This window comes from Thermoascus crustaceus, assembly GCF_041956765.1.
Source record: "Thermoascus crustaceus strain CBS 181.67 unplaced genomic scaffold VTN00scaffold_9, whole genome shotgun sequence".
NCBI classification, from domain to species: domain Eukaryota; kingdom Fungi; phylum Ascomycota; class Eurotiomycetes; order Eurotiales; family Thermoascaceae; genus Thermoascus; species Thermoascus crustaceus.
Window position 1 is genome coordinate 1149053 of NW_027192535.1, and position 12301 is coordinate 1161353.

At 48.7% G+C, this 12301-nt stretch overlaps 5 protein-coding genes across 5 annotated transcripts; 1 reads left to right on the plus strand and 4 right to left on the minus strand.

Annotated features, from left to right (window-relative positions):
* Positions 1-177: 177 nt before the first annotated feature.
* On the minus strand, positions 178-3173 carry VTN00DRAFT_10393 (uncharacterized protein; the record flags this gene model as incomplete). Its single annotated transcript, XM_069427044.1, has 10 exons — positions 178-259; positions 381-644; positions 710-790; positions 843-1162; positions 1562-1715; positions 1777-1888; positions 2007-2126; positions 2204-2281; positions 2335-2497; positions 2778-3173. The coding sequence occupies 10 exons, from the start codon at positions 3171-3173 to the stop codon at positions 178-180; spliced, it is 1770 nt and encodes a 589-aa protein (XP_069284155.1).
* A 125-nt stretch (positions 3174-3298) lies between these two features.
* On the minus strand, positions 3299-3624 carry VTN00DRAFT_10394 (uncharacterized protein; the record flags this gene model as incomplete). Its single annotated transcript, XM_069427045.1, has 2 exons — positions 3299-3546; positions 3597-3624. 2 exons carry the CDS (start codon positions 3622-3624, stop codon positions 3299-3301), a joined length of 276 nt encoding a protein of 91 aa, XP_069284156.1.
* Positions 3625-4535: 911 nt separating this feature from the next.
* Positions 4536-5277, minus strand: VTN00DRAFT_10395 (uncharacterized protein; the record flags this gene model as incomplete). The annotated part of the gene is made up of 2 exons (XM_069427046.1): positions 4536-5015; positions 5068-5277. 2 exons carry the CDS (start codon positions 5275-5277, stop codon positions 4536-4538), a joined length of 690 nt encoding a protein of 229 aa, XP_069284157.1.
* A 1023-nt stretch (positions 5278-6300) lies between these two features.
* On the plus strand, positions 6301-8307 carry VTN00DRAFT_10396 (uncharacterized protein; the record flags this gene model as incomplete). Its single annotated transcript, XM_069427047.1, has 1 exon — positions 6301-8307. One exon carries the CDS (start codon positions 6301-6303, stop codon positions 8305-8307), a length of 2007 nt encoding a protein of 668 aa, XP_069284158.1.
* Positions 8308-8345: 38 nt separating this feature from the next.
* VTN00DRAFT_10397 (uncharacterized protein) lies at positions 8346-10029 on the minus strand (the record flags this gene model as incomplete). The annotated part of the gene is made up of 7 exons (XM_069427048.1): positions 8346-8373; positions 8441-8606; positions 8670-8834; positions 8911-9093; positions 9187-9294; positions 9424-9566; positions 9854-10029. The coding sequence occupies 7 exons, from the start codon at positions 10027-10029 to the stop codon at positions 8346-8348; spliced, it is 969 nt and encodes a 322-aa protein (XP_069284159.1).
* Between the last annotated feature and the right edge of the window lie 2272 nt (positions 10030-12301).

Here is a 12301-nt window from a genome sequence, read left to right on the forward strand (position 1 = left end):
AGAATAGCTGAATTATAGCTAGCTCTAGCTCCCTCTCATACATCCGGGTGCACCTCCTCCGGCCTCCCAAACCGGACTACCTCCCAGCATCCAAAACCGCAATCTTATCCGCATCGCGGATCGTCTCGATGCGATGCGCAACACTGAAGATCGTGCATCCTACAAACGCTTCCCAGATCACCGCTTGCATGAGCCGGTCTCGGTGTCGACGTTGCTGGTTGCTTCGTCTAAGATCAGGATCTGACCAGTAGCAGTAGCACTGGCGGTAGTAATGTCAGTGCCAGTGGTAGTGCGCTTTCTCCGGAGCGTGGCTCAAGCTAGAGCAAATAGTTGCTGCTCTCCCTGGGACAGGGGCTGCGAAGCCAGTTCTCCGTCCAGACCGCCGCGGGATTCGAGAAGGTGCTCCCAGAGGCGGGCTTTGCGCGGCGCCGGCGATAATCTCCTCGTCCGGGGCTCTTCCGGCAGGGCCAGCGTTGAACCGGACGGAGGAGCCGGCGAGGATGAGTGGATCTTGCGGGATGGCGATGAGTCGGGAGCGGAGGACGTCTCGTGGAATAGTCGTGATGTCGATGCCGTCGATCAGGATCTGGCAGCCTTTTATGTCTTGAAGGCGGAGGAGAACTGAGAGGAGGGTGCTCTTCCCGCTTGCAGACATATTACAGTCAGATTTTTCTATATGAAATGTGCAGCGATGTGGGTTGCGCCTTACCTTCCTGTCCTCCCGCATATTCCGATCTTCTCTCCGGGGTTGACGGTCATCGATATGTTTTCTAGAGCGTTGGTGGTTTGACTTTTGGAGGTTAGATTATGTTAAATTAGACAAGAAATGGTAAGGCACTCACTCACATGAGGCGTAAACTGAGCAGATGTTGATGGCCCTCTTGGAAGGCCAACTTGGCTCAGGGATGAAATCTTCTCCTGGTTTTTCTTCCGCTGGCGTCTTCATCTCAAACGACCTGGTCCGGGAAATGGCACCAAGTGATGTCTCTAGTGATGTGCAGCTGCTAACCAGGTCTTGGAGCGTCTGATCAAAGGCCAGAATGGCAGTTAGAGACACCCCCAGATTCCCTGGACTGGTAGTACTCCGTAAAGACATGGAAAGAGCGGTGACGATGACCGCAAGAACCGCAACAAGAAGATCAAGGACAACGTTCAGCCAGCGCTGGATGCAGTATAAAAGATAATACGGTTTCTGTGACACATCAAGACGGCGTAGACACTCAACTGTGACAGCTGACTGCCAGCCAAAACTTCTGATAGTGGCTAAGCCCTCGAGCGTTTCCACAAAGTGGGTATAAAGAGGGCTTTTCGCCTCCAAATCCAAGAATCGAAGCTGTCTGGATTTGCGTAGATAGAACTTCTGAATATAGTACAACAAAACCAGGCACGGAGCGATCGTGATCGCCATGTAACTTGACCCCAGCGAGATCAACGCCGCTTGAGCAAAGCATTGTGTGATACCTGTGCAAATCCTGGTTCAGCCAGACTCATCCATGCGTGAACCAGTATGTAAACATGCGGACTACTTAGAAACGTCCCAAATGTCATTGTCGGGTAATACTGCGTCCACGAGCGTCATGTCTTGACTAAATCGGTTCAAAGTGGTCCCGGAGTCGACTTCGGCAAAGAAATGCATGGGTGCTCGCATAACTGTTTGAATGAGGATCTTGTGCAATGCTGCTCCTGACTTCATGACAATTTTCATCATGATTTGCCTGGATAAATTAGTCAATACCTATGCACTTGTATAAATGTCGTTGATTTTTTTGGACAAACCATATCATAACATCTTGTGACACAGAGGCAGCGACTGCAAGAAGTACGTATATCCGAATAAACCGTCCGGGCTGTTGTCTATTGTTCTCGGTGAACCACTTCAGCCATACCTCTACCGAGTTGTCAGAACTAGAGCTTCCAGGAACGGGAACTGCTGCTATGCACGAGGGAAATTGCCGAAAATGTGTGAATGGTAATAATCGTTAGAGCCGTCACAGTATATCTCCAACCTATTGCTTTCAAGTAATACGAGAAGACAGCTACATCGCCGGTACGACGCGAAAGCTCGCCGAAGTCAACGTCTATTGGGGCTTTGATCATCTTCTTCCCTGGGGATGTTTGAGAGTCATCTGTTTCGAGGTCAGAGCTCTCAGTGATAGGTTTTTTGAGCGTCTCCTTTATGAAGGAGTCATCCTTCGATTCAAACTCTGGAAAGAGCCTTGCTCCATAATGCCGCCATCGGGCCCAAGAACCACAATGTGATCGGCCAAGGAAAGATGGCATACTGTATAGACTATAAGCAAGAACTTTAATGTCAACTCAGAAGGCCGTACTGACCGGAATGTGTTACTAGGATCACAGTGAAGCCCGACTGTTGGAATCGTCCATCCTTCCCAAAGAGTCTTTCCACCAGGGTCTGCTCAGTCTTCGAATCTACAGCACTGAAGACATCATCCAGAATCACTAGTTTCCTCCGCGCATAGACCGCACGAGCTAGGGCCTAGTGAGCCTGTCAGTAGAGCTGCGGGGTATACAGTAGGCAGCCATATCTTTCGGCACCTCCTCCCCCCTGTCCAAGCCAATCCACCTTGCCGATTTTGCTATATTTGACCTGGGCTGGCTTTGTCTACGGTCTGCGATCTATCATAGTGTCCGGGTATCCTCCAATGGCTTCAAAGTCATATGGTTATAAAATAGCAATCCGCCAAGACAGTAGGTAGCAGGGGAGGGGGTGCCAAAGGATATGGCAATCTACTGTAGTACTAACATGGAAAACTTACCAGGCGTTGTTTTTGACCTCCACTGAGCGTCAATGCTCGGCTCCCTACTACAGACTTGTCTCCATCCAGCATCTGAGAAAGGTCGTACTCGAGTGCGCAATCTCGAATCACCTGTCGGTACCATGCTGGATCAAACTCCGATGCTCCGCAAACGACATCCAAAATCGTCATATTCTGTAGCCATGGGCTTTGGCTGCAGTAAGCTGCCCCAGAAGTTGTCTTGGTTACTGATCCCTGTTCACGTGGGATCTCCCCCAAGATGCCCTTCAACAATGTCGTCTTGCCACATCCTTCCGGTCCCGTTATGACGGTCGTATTTCCTGCTTTAACGCTCAAGTTGACACCCTGGAGACAGAAACTGGCATCTGAAGCAGGTCGAATGCGAGCGCCAGACATGACGAGAGCAATTTCTTCAGACTTGGTCGATGGTTTTATATTATTCTGCATTTGATACATCTCCAAAGATCGCCGCATTTCATGAGACAGCCGATCATTATCCGTGGAAATACTGGATTCGCCCTTTACATCGTCGGTCGGTCAGGTGCTGATGGAGATATCAGAAACTTATGAATCCGATCGAAAGAGCCCAAAGCCGCAGTCACAGCAGGTATCGATGCCAGCAATTGAACAGCCGGGCTCATGATTAGGGAAGTGATAGCAAATGAAGCGAATGCCTGCACGGTCGACAACTGGCTGGAGCTGTCCACTTTCGCGCGAATCACAAAAGCTGCAAAGGTGACTAGCGACGCACAAAGCTGCGGCAAACTCGCTGGTAAAAGACCTTAGTTAAATCCAAGAAGTGACGTTGAAGATACACACCGACCACGTTCACCCAGACTATCGCCATCGGAAATCTTTGGACAGATCAAGCTCGCGCAGTCTTTGCGCCTGGAGTACCGTCGCCAGATAATCCGAAATTCCAAGCATCTTGACGCTCTTTATGGACCTCAGCGCGGTTGATATCATGCTCACTCGGCGCTGTATAGCCTGAACCCACAGCTGTTGTTTTCCGGGCATGAAACTGGCCATGTACATTTGTCCCAAAGGGCATACTAACCCGATATCTGTATGTCAGATAGACTCCTTGTACATCCAAGATGAGAACTTACCGAGGACGACAATGATGGGAGCGATGCAAACTGCACCAAGTTGTCTTTCCAGCAGCCAAATACCAAGTCCAATCTCAATTAGTCTCGCCCGAATCCCGTTGACTTGCTGCAAGGATTGCGTGATAATGTCAATATCGGTACTCATCAGAGTCATTGCAGCTGATTCATCATAGGTGCTGTTGCTTAGAGAGCGTGCGACTATAAATCAAGGCGATTACTGCTCCTCTAAACATGGTGATCATGCGAAACAGCTGGTGTTTGTAGTGCACGGTGGATATGTATAGCTCGTCACTTTCACGAAGCCAGGGAAACGGTAGACTGTTCATACCGCGATGCCCCCGTAGATGAGTGCTGCAGCACCGATAAGACCATAACCATCATTTCCCATGCGTTGGGTGTCTGGTTCACTCAGATAACTTATCGCTCGATGGATAAAGAAAGTCTGTAAACCCTATGAGGCAGAGTCTTGGAAAGATGATTCTAAGAATTGGCCATCGAAGACAAGCTGCTGCAGCATAGATGAGGCTGGCCTTTTCTTCTGACCGGTCTACAGACTTTATACAAGTCAGTATCTCAATATGCAATGAAGCTGATTGGATACATGCTCTTCTCCCACGCTACTTGGATCTTGTCTTTCAGTAGAGCTGACTTAAAAGGTGTCGTCAGGCGAAAAGAGATCTTCCAGCGATAGGATTTTGCGGCACCCTCCAATAAACAGAGAGTTGAACCACCATAATACTGTGCGATTAAAGATACCGCTTGTCGACTCGGGTGGATACCGGCGGTAGGGCTTTCTGAGGTAGCCCCGTTTGCTTCGAGACTCAACAGCCAGAAGCAAGACCTTAACGACAAGGCCAGCGGTGAATGTTGCCGCGATCGAGGATGGACGACGCCGAATAAACAGGGTACGAGCCTGAACCGCATCCAGGAAAATGGATGCTAGGAGATAGATGCTCAGCAGCGACGATGGTCTGCCAGACCGATTGTGCCCAAATGCAGAAAGAATGACGATGGCGAGTGCAGTCGTCAACGACAAAGCTGCTGCCGGAATAGCGGTCTGAATTGTGTCGTGATGTGCCCATAGTATCAAGAGCGTTACTTGGAGGCCCAGGAGGGCGATTGCAACAGTCTTCTCTCATCAGCTAGATGAACCGTCCTACCTGGACAATGGAACCGCTCACGAGTTTTATCCAATAAGCAATATTTGGAACCGTCTTGATACTCGTCCGGTACAGCCTTAGCAGTTGCAATGGAACCAGCAATAAGAAAAGAGTCGATGGTCCGATTGACAGGATGCTCTGTTCAAAAAGGAGAGTGAAGTCGAATGTGGTGGGACAGGAGACAGCGGGCCCAAAGACATTGTCCGTCCGGGCAGCACACGCCTCTGCCATGGAGAATGATAAGATGCCAGGAACACATACGGATCACTGGTTTCAGATATATCGTTGTGCAGCTGTCCCAGCGAAAAGGTGCAAAGAAAGGATGGAGTTGAGGAGTGCGGAAGTCAAAAGGATCGACTTGATAGGGTACGGGGGTCCTCCTTGATTGACTCAAGGAAAACAAAGAATATCACCTACTGTACTTCAGATCCCCTAACAAAACCATAAATACTGCCATTTTTGATAGTACAAGTAACGTTCTACAGAGCCCTGATTGATTCTATCAGACTTTATACAGCATAAGCAAAAATATGATATAGGGAGGCACTCCCCAACTGCTATTCTCAATGAATGGCAGGCAAGAAGCTTGGGACAACAGCAACGGTAGCAGGCAGTCCACTCAGCCAGGGACATAATTATGGCTGTTTAGATCAACCCTACTTTCATAAAATCCTCCTCTGCATATCTAATCGAGTCTGGAGTGGGTTTCTGCCCTCTTTTGTCGATCGGACCTTTCATTGGCTTTGCAACCCATTGAAGGAATGCCTTGCAGGTTCGAATATCTGGGAGGAGATAGCTCGAGTGTTAAAAATATATACAGCAAAACAAGTCATCAATGTCTAAGGATCCATTAGAGTTATCAAATAAAATCATATATATCAAAGACGCTCCCTCCAGATATAACCACCATATTCTTGCTGTTGTATGGTGGTGTTCGCTGCGCACGGGCAGGCGTTTCGCGCGGCGACTCAGTTCCGCAGCAAAAGCGGGTCCCTAATGCTCTACCCGACATCCCACCTGCACTTGAGGAGCAACGTCGAGCCACCCAACGCGATCTTCTCGCAAAAGAAATCACAACAACGTAAGTTATCCAGCTGCTTCAGCTTTAACCAGCTGTACTGCGACCATCCTGTGGGTCGAGCTGACCAACTGAAAGTTTTTCTCGGCGATCCTTCCGAAAATCGCCAGCTTCTAGTTCTACATGTGTTCCTGACCCTCCAGACTACCTAAATTAACTACCGTTCCCGACTTGACATGGACCATGACCTTGCCGAGGCATCTTCCGGATCTACATCAAAGTCCGTATCGTCACCTGGGCCAGAGCCCGAGGCCACTCCTTTGCAGAATGGAGCTGCTGCGGCCGAGCAATCCTCCCCAAGAGACGAGTCGGATGAAGTCGCGTCGCACATGGATGTAGACACGGATAACAGCGACGATATCCGGGCGCAGAATGACTCGATGCTTCAGAAACAGATACAGGCGGAGATAGACGCGGCTTCTTCTCGCACGTCTTCGGAATCGCATGCCTCACAAGCTTCACAAGGTCAACCGGAGGAGCAGCCCGAAGAACAACAAACGCCAACGACAGCACATAGCAATAGCCAGAACGGTTCCCAGGAGCAGCAACCAGACGGTGACAGCAATGGGCAAAACGCTCTTGTCGAGCTTCCCGGCCGAGGTGAACCAGCAGACTACAGCCTCTTCGACAACCCTCCGAACATCGCGAAGATCAGGCAGGTGATGTTTGAGTGCAAGGAGCCGATCGAGATCAGTTTCGAGGAGTTTGAGCGGTACTGGCCATTCATCGATAACGTCTGGGTGAAGCAGAGGTCGAACTCGAGCAAGGAGGGGCACTGCACGACGGACTATTACATGTGCCGGCTGCGGCGTCCGACTCACCGTACCTCACAGACTCGACCGCTGCCGGAGGGTAAGCGGCCGAGGAAGAAGCGCGTACGGGAAGGCGGCACCTGCAATTTCCAGATCAAGGTTGTCCGGTTTGAGGGTGCGTACTCTACGGTTACCATTTCGAGGACGCCTGGAAGCAGCAAGACCCATTCGCATGATCTTGACTACATTGACAAGGTGAAGCGGAATTCCGGGCTCATGGAGTTTGCACGGAGAGAAGCAGTCAAGGGCTATCTGCCTTCCTCCATTTTCACGAAGTTCCAGGAGGAGCCGGACAAGCTCATCGAAGCAGGAGGGAAATTCTTCACCGTCACAGATGTCCGCAACGTCTCTTCGAAATGGAGGATTCAGAATCCAGAGGTCAAGCTAATCCCTCACCATGGGTATGAATACCAGCAGGGACATGGTATTGTCAAGGTCCAGCGGAATAATGAGAAGACCGCTGCGGAACAAAACAAAGAAAAGAACGCGAAACCACCGTTGCCGCCAGATACTTTACCATTTCCCCAGTTCCCCCTGGACTTCCTCGAGCCGTACCTCCCGAAACCTGACGAGAGACGCAAATTTCCGCATGTCACCCTATCGTATGCTTCGTCTATGGATTCTAAAATTTCGCTTATGCCTGGTATGCAGACCGTGCTGTCGGGTCCAGAGGCGAAACTGATGACGCACTACCTACGATCGCGTCACGACGCCATCTTAATTGGAGTCGGCACTGTTCTGGCTGACAATCCCGGATTGAACTGCAGACTCGAGGGAGCAGGCGGCTTTGGCGGTCTTGGGAGGATGTGGCAGCCCAGACCTGTTGTTGTTGACCCCACAGGAAGATGGGACGTCCACCCCGAGTGCAGGATGCTCAGAACTGCTGTGGAGGGCAAAGGCAAGGCGCCTTGGATTGTGGTCTCTCCAGGGGCACAAATTCATCCTCAAAAGCTCATGATGCTCAAAGGCTACGGAGGCGATTTTCTACGAATTATGGAATACAATCAAAGCTGGCGGCTACGCTGGGAGGCTATCCTTCGTGCGCTGGCTGCTGAAGGAATACAGAGTGTGATGATTGAAGGTGGTGGAACGGTTCTGAGCGAGCTACTGAATCCCGAATACACCGACTTCATCGACTCGATCATTGTTACTGTTGCTCCTACCTATCTGGGCCGGGGTGGAGTGAACGTAAGTCCGGATTCCAAAGTGGATCAGGACGGAAAACCCAAAGCAGCGCTCAATCCAAGGGATGTTACATGGACGCCAATGGGACAAAATGTCATCATGTGCGGAAAGATCCGGGTTCCACCGCCGCCGTCTGAGCCGCCTATCTTGTCCGGTATCGAAGCGGTAGCTAGAGAAGGATCTTGAATTCAACCTGAAATAGAACCACATAGAGCCATATCGCTCTAGAATATCGCGATGACATTTGGTGGGCTGCATATATTTTTACGAGTCAGAGAACCACCTCCCTGGAAGCAAATGCACGTGGGAGGAAACTCACCTAGCCACGCCGCCGGGAACATTGCACGGCTCGCTGGCCAAGAAGAAAGACCATCTCTGCTCTTTTTCGCATTGCTGTGCCAATTTTTCAAGGTCAAAAAGCTCGCCGATTGGCATCCCCCATCCGGCCAAGAGGACTTCGTGCAAGCTCAAGTCCTTTTTACATGCTGTTTTGTGCGTAGATCAGCATTTATACCTTGGACGATTCCACATGGAGGGACAAGCCTTACGCCACGCCTCGAATGCTGGATGGTCCCCAGCGACGGCAGAGAAGTTATCCCAGATCCACTCGAGCATCTCCTCGCTCTGTTCGACACCGATCAGGTTCGGGGGAACCACTTTCGCGAGGGTCATCAGCTTCTCTTCCGACAGTCGTCTGAATGCTTCCATGTATCCTGCGTAGAAATCAGCTTCATTTTTATCAAAAAGTCAACGCGGGTATATTGATCATATTGATCAATATATTCTTACCAACTCTAATTATGAGTATGTCCCCGAACTTGATTTCTGTTCCCTGCGACTCCGCTACCGCTTTAAGGTGCTTCAACGGAATGGCACCGGCTTCGAAGATTTCGAACGGTACATTGTTCGCTGTCGCCCACCTGCGGTAGTCGAGGAGGATGCCACGTCCGACGATCCCCTTCTCTGACCAGGCTAGAAAATTTTATACAGTTTCAGCAAATAATTCTTAGAAAAGGAAAAGGCGGATCGACAGAACTTGAGGGAGTGGTGAGCTATAGTGCATACCGTGGATCCCATTGACATTGCTTTTATTTGGTCCGTGAATGTCATCCAGTGTTACACCGTTGTAGAATTTCTTTTCCTTCTGATATGCGAAGTGGCGGAGGCCGTCCCCTATGTTGTTTTCTCTTTAGAACAGGATCATCGTTTTCGAACTGTATTCATTCAAGGAAAACGGAAGAAAGAAAGAGAAAGAGACTAGCTAGAGAAGAAAAGAGCAAGGTTAAAAAGGATCATACATACACTGGCTGCTACTCTGCGTGTTGAAGGTCCACACGTCATCGTTGACGGTCCGCGGCGCCTTATGGATGATCTCCTTGTGGAAGATGTGCCTGCCGAAGAAGGGGATCTTGCTCTGTGCGTCGAGGGGCCAGTTCAGGGAGATTCTGTGAAGAGTGAGCCTGTTTCTTTCGTCGGACAATAGGAGAAAAAGGGATCGAGAAGGACTGTTCCGGTTCGTTGAGGGATTTGATTTAGGAAGGTGATAATGGAAAGGAATGAGCAGCAAGTCAAGCCACAAAGACAGGCAAAGAACATAAAGAGCAAGAATCATGATATGAAATAATTAAACACAATCATTAATTAATTAATGAAGATAAATAACAATAGATAGAAAAACAATAAAATATAATAAAAAAAATTATAAATATCAACCAATACATCATAAACATACCTCGTCCCAGACTTGATCTCCTCCCTCGCGGCCGCAGCCACGATCTTGTCCGTCTGCCGGTTCAACGTCCCCAACTGATCGTCTTTGCCGTAGAGGCCCCAGGCCGAGTGCGGCGGATCGCCTGCGTTCAAGGGGAGGTCGGAGAATTTGGGGACGGTTGCGGGGCAGGAGGTCATCTTCTCTTTTTCCTTTTTTCTCTATTCTTTTGCTTGATAATATTCCCAGTGAACTTTTCTCGTTGTTTTGTTATACTGGTGCTACTTTGATGGCTGTCTTGAATTGTGTACTGTACACAGATGTGACGATGATTCTGGATGAAATGAGGCCTACGATCTGCGGGGAAGAACGGGGCAACGGTTGTCTATTATCTATCTATGGATCTAGTCTACTAGCTAGGTAGGTAGGACAGTACTACTTGGGCTGGGGTTGGCACTGGGGAATGAATGAATGCCGAAAGGCCGAAGGACGGAGCTCCGTGCGGATATAAATCCTTAGCTTGGAGCCTTAGGCACCTAACTAGTTGAGTTTGATTTTAAGCTCCGCAGGATATCGGAAATGAGGCCGTGGTTAGGTCAGGTGGATCCTGGGAACGGATGGTTGTTTAGGGTTGGAAGTTAGAATAATTCCTTAGGTTAGCTTGAGGGGAATCAAGCCGTAGAGAAAATTTCGGAGTTAGATATTTTATAGAGGGAATCAATCGAATTATCGATTTTTAATTTGCATATATATATATATATATACTCCAATTGAATCCATCTCGTCTGGTATTCTTTTCGCATACGTCTTTGCTTTGTGCTAGTCAAACTACTTACTTCATGGCGGGTTATTATCGCCGCTCACCAGTGAGCTTACTGGTGGATGCTGCAGTGCGGGGTTCTTTTTCGCGCGGCAGGTCGGCAGCGGCAAAACATATATCGGCCGAAGCCCATGGCAAAATGGCAAAATCGGGCATCTTCCGATATTATTTAAATGAGGACTTTTTCTTTCTAAACTACTACTAACTGCCACTTACGAGGTACTTACTGTGAATTGAGGCCTCTGAAAATGACCATGATTAATACATTTCGCGTGACTGTCTGGAAATCCAACGCATTGTTAGGGCTGCATGGAAGAATGACAGGGGAATAATAATCGAGGTGTCCAAAATTTCTCAAACAGAGCTTGTTACTATATTATGCCTTGTCAAAAAATGATGGTTCGATGCTTTAGTAAATCTTTTATAATTTCTTCGCTTGCTTGTTGAGATGCACTAGTGCTTGATCTACTGAAGTGAGGTATGACAGAAATTGTTTAGCGTATTGTCAGCCCCCGACGAAGTCTATATGCCCTATCTTAACTAACGTTTTAACTACAAGGCCTTTGCCTGACAATTCTATTTGATAATTAATATTATGAGCTATTATCCTCTACTTTGTGAATATATAATCCAGTCAGTAGAAGTTAAGATAGAGACAGGAAAATGATCTAAGAATGACAGACTTTACATTTTCGAAAGCTTTTCTGTGGTAGTACTTGAAATTATCCTTTTTTGCTTATCAGATGACTTCTATTCTGAGTTTCTAAGCCGTAAACTCTATCTTAACTACTATTAGAGCCTTTCTCGCATACCTTCTCTAGAATTGGAAGGCTCTCAAATATCTTATTTGAGGTATTAGATACGTAGGTACTTTAGTAATTGAAGAAATAAGAGGCAAACTGTCAAACTACAAGCTCTGAGCGCGGCAGGCAATGCTAGTTAAAGCTTTGGTAAAGACGTACATGGCGGCCCCCTGCCATCCTGTGGTCTCTTTGGTACAGTGGCGCAGGCTTCTCCCGGGGAGTTAGAGGTCTCCACCAGACATAAAGGCACACAATGGCCAGAGAGGGAATACATTTTTCTTCTCGAGTAAAACTACCTAGGTAACCAACCCTAGGCAAAAGTACCTCTTAGAGAGCTAGGTACCTACGAACATCTAGATCCTCAACCTAACCCTCCTCTACTGTCTCGTTTCATTCATTCAAGTCCATAACTTACCTATTTCGGAGACACCAACCCAAAATCAAACTGACAAGCAAGAAAAGCACGAAGAGAGATGGCTCTCCTCGAAATCGAGCGCAAATTCGCCTTCCACGCCTCCCTCCTAGCGCAGTTCAGAGACAACAAAGGTGTGCCGCCATTCACGAGCCTGAAGTACCTCGGTAGGAATTATATTATGCGCCACCAGGCTTTCTAAGCACATAGGGGGGAACATCAAAATCAGCACCTATACAAAACACGTCTTTTCTACGCGTCATTCAACCTAGAGAGGCCTCTAGGCTTCTATAAACCGCCATGGAGGCCCCAGAGCTCCATGGTGGTGGTGCAGCTCACGCGTCATCCCCGGCAATTGGCTACGTGGCAAGTCAGTCAACTGAGATACGAGAGCTGCCAGACACACCAACCCCAAGCCGATGGGCTCAGCAGGGCCC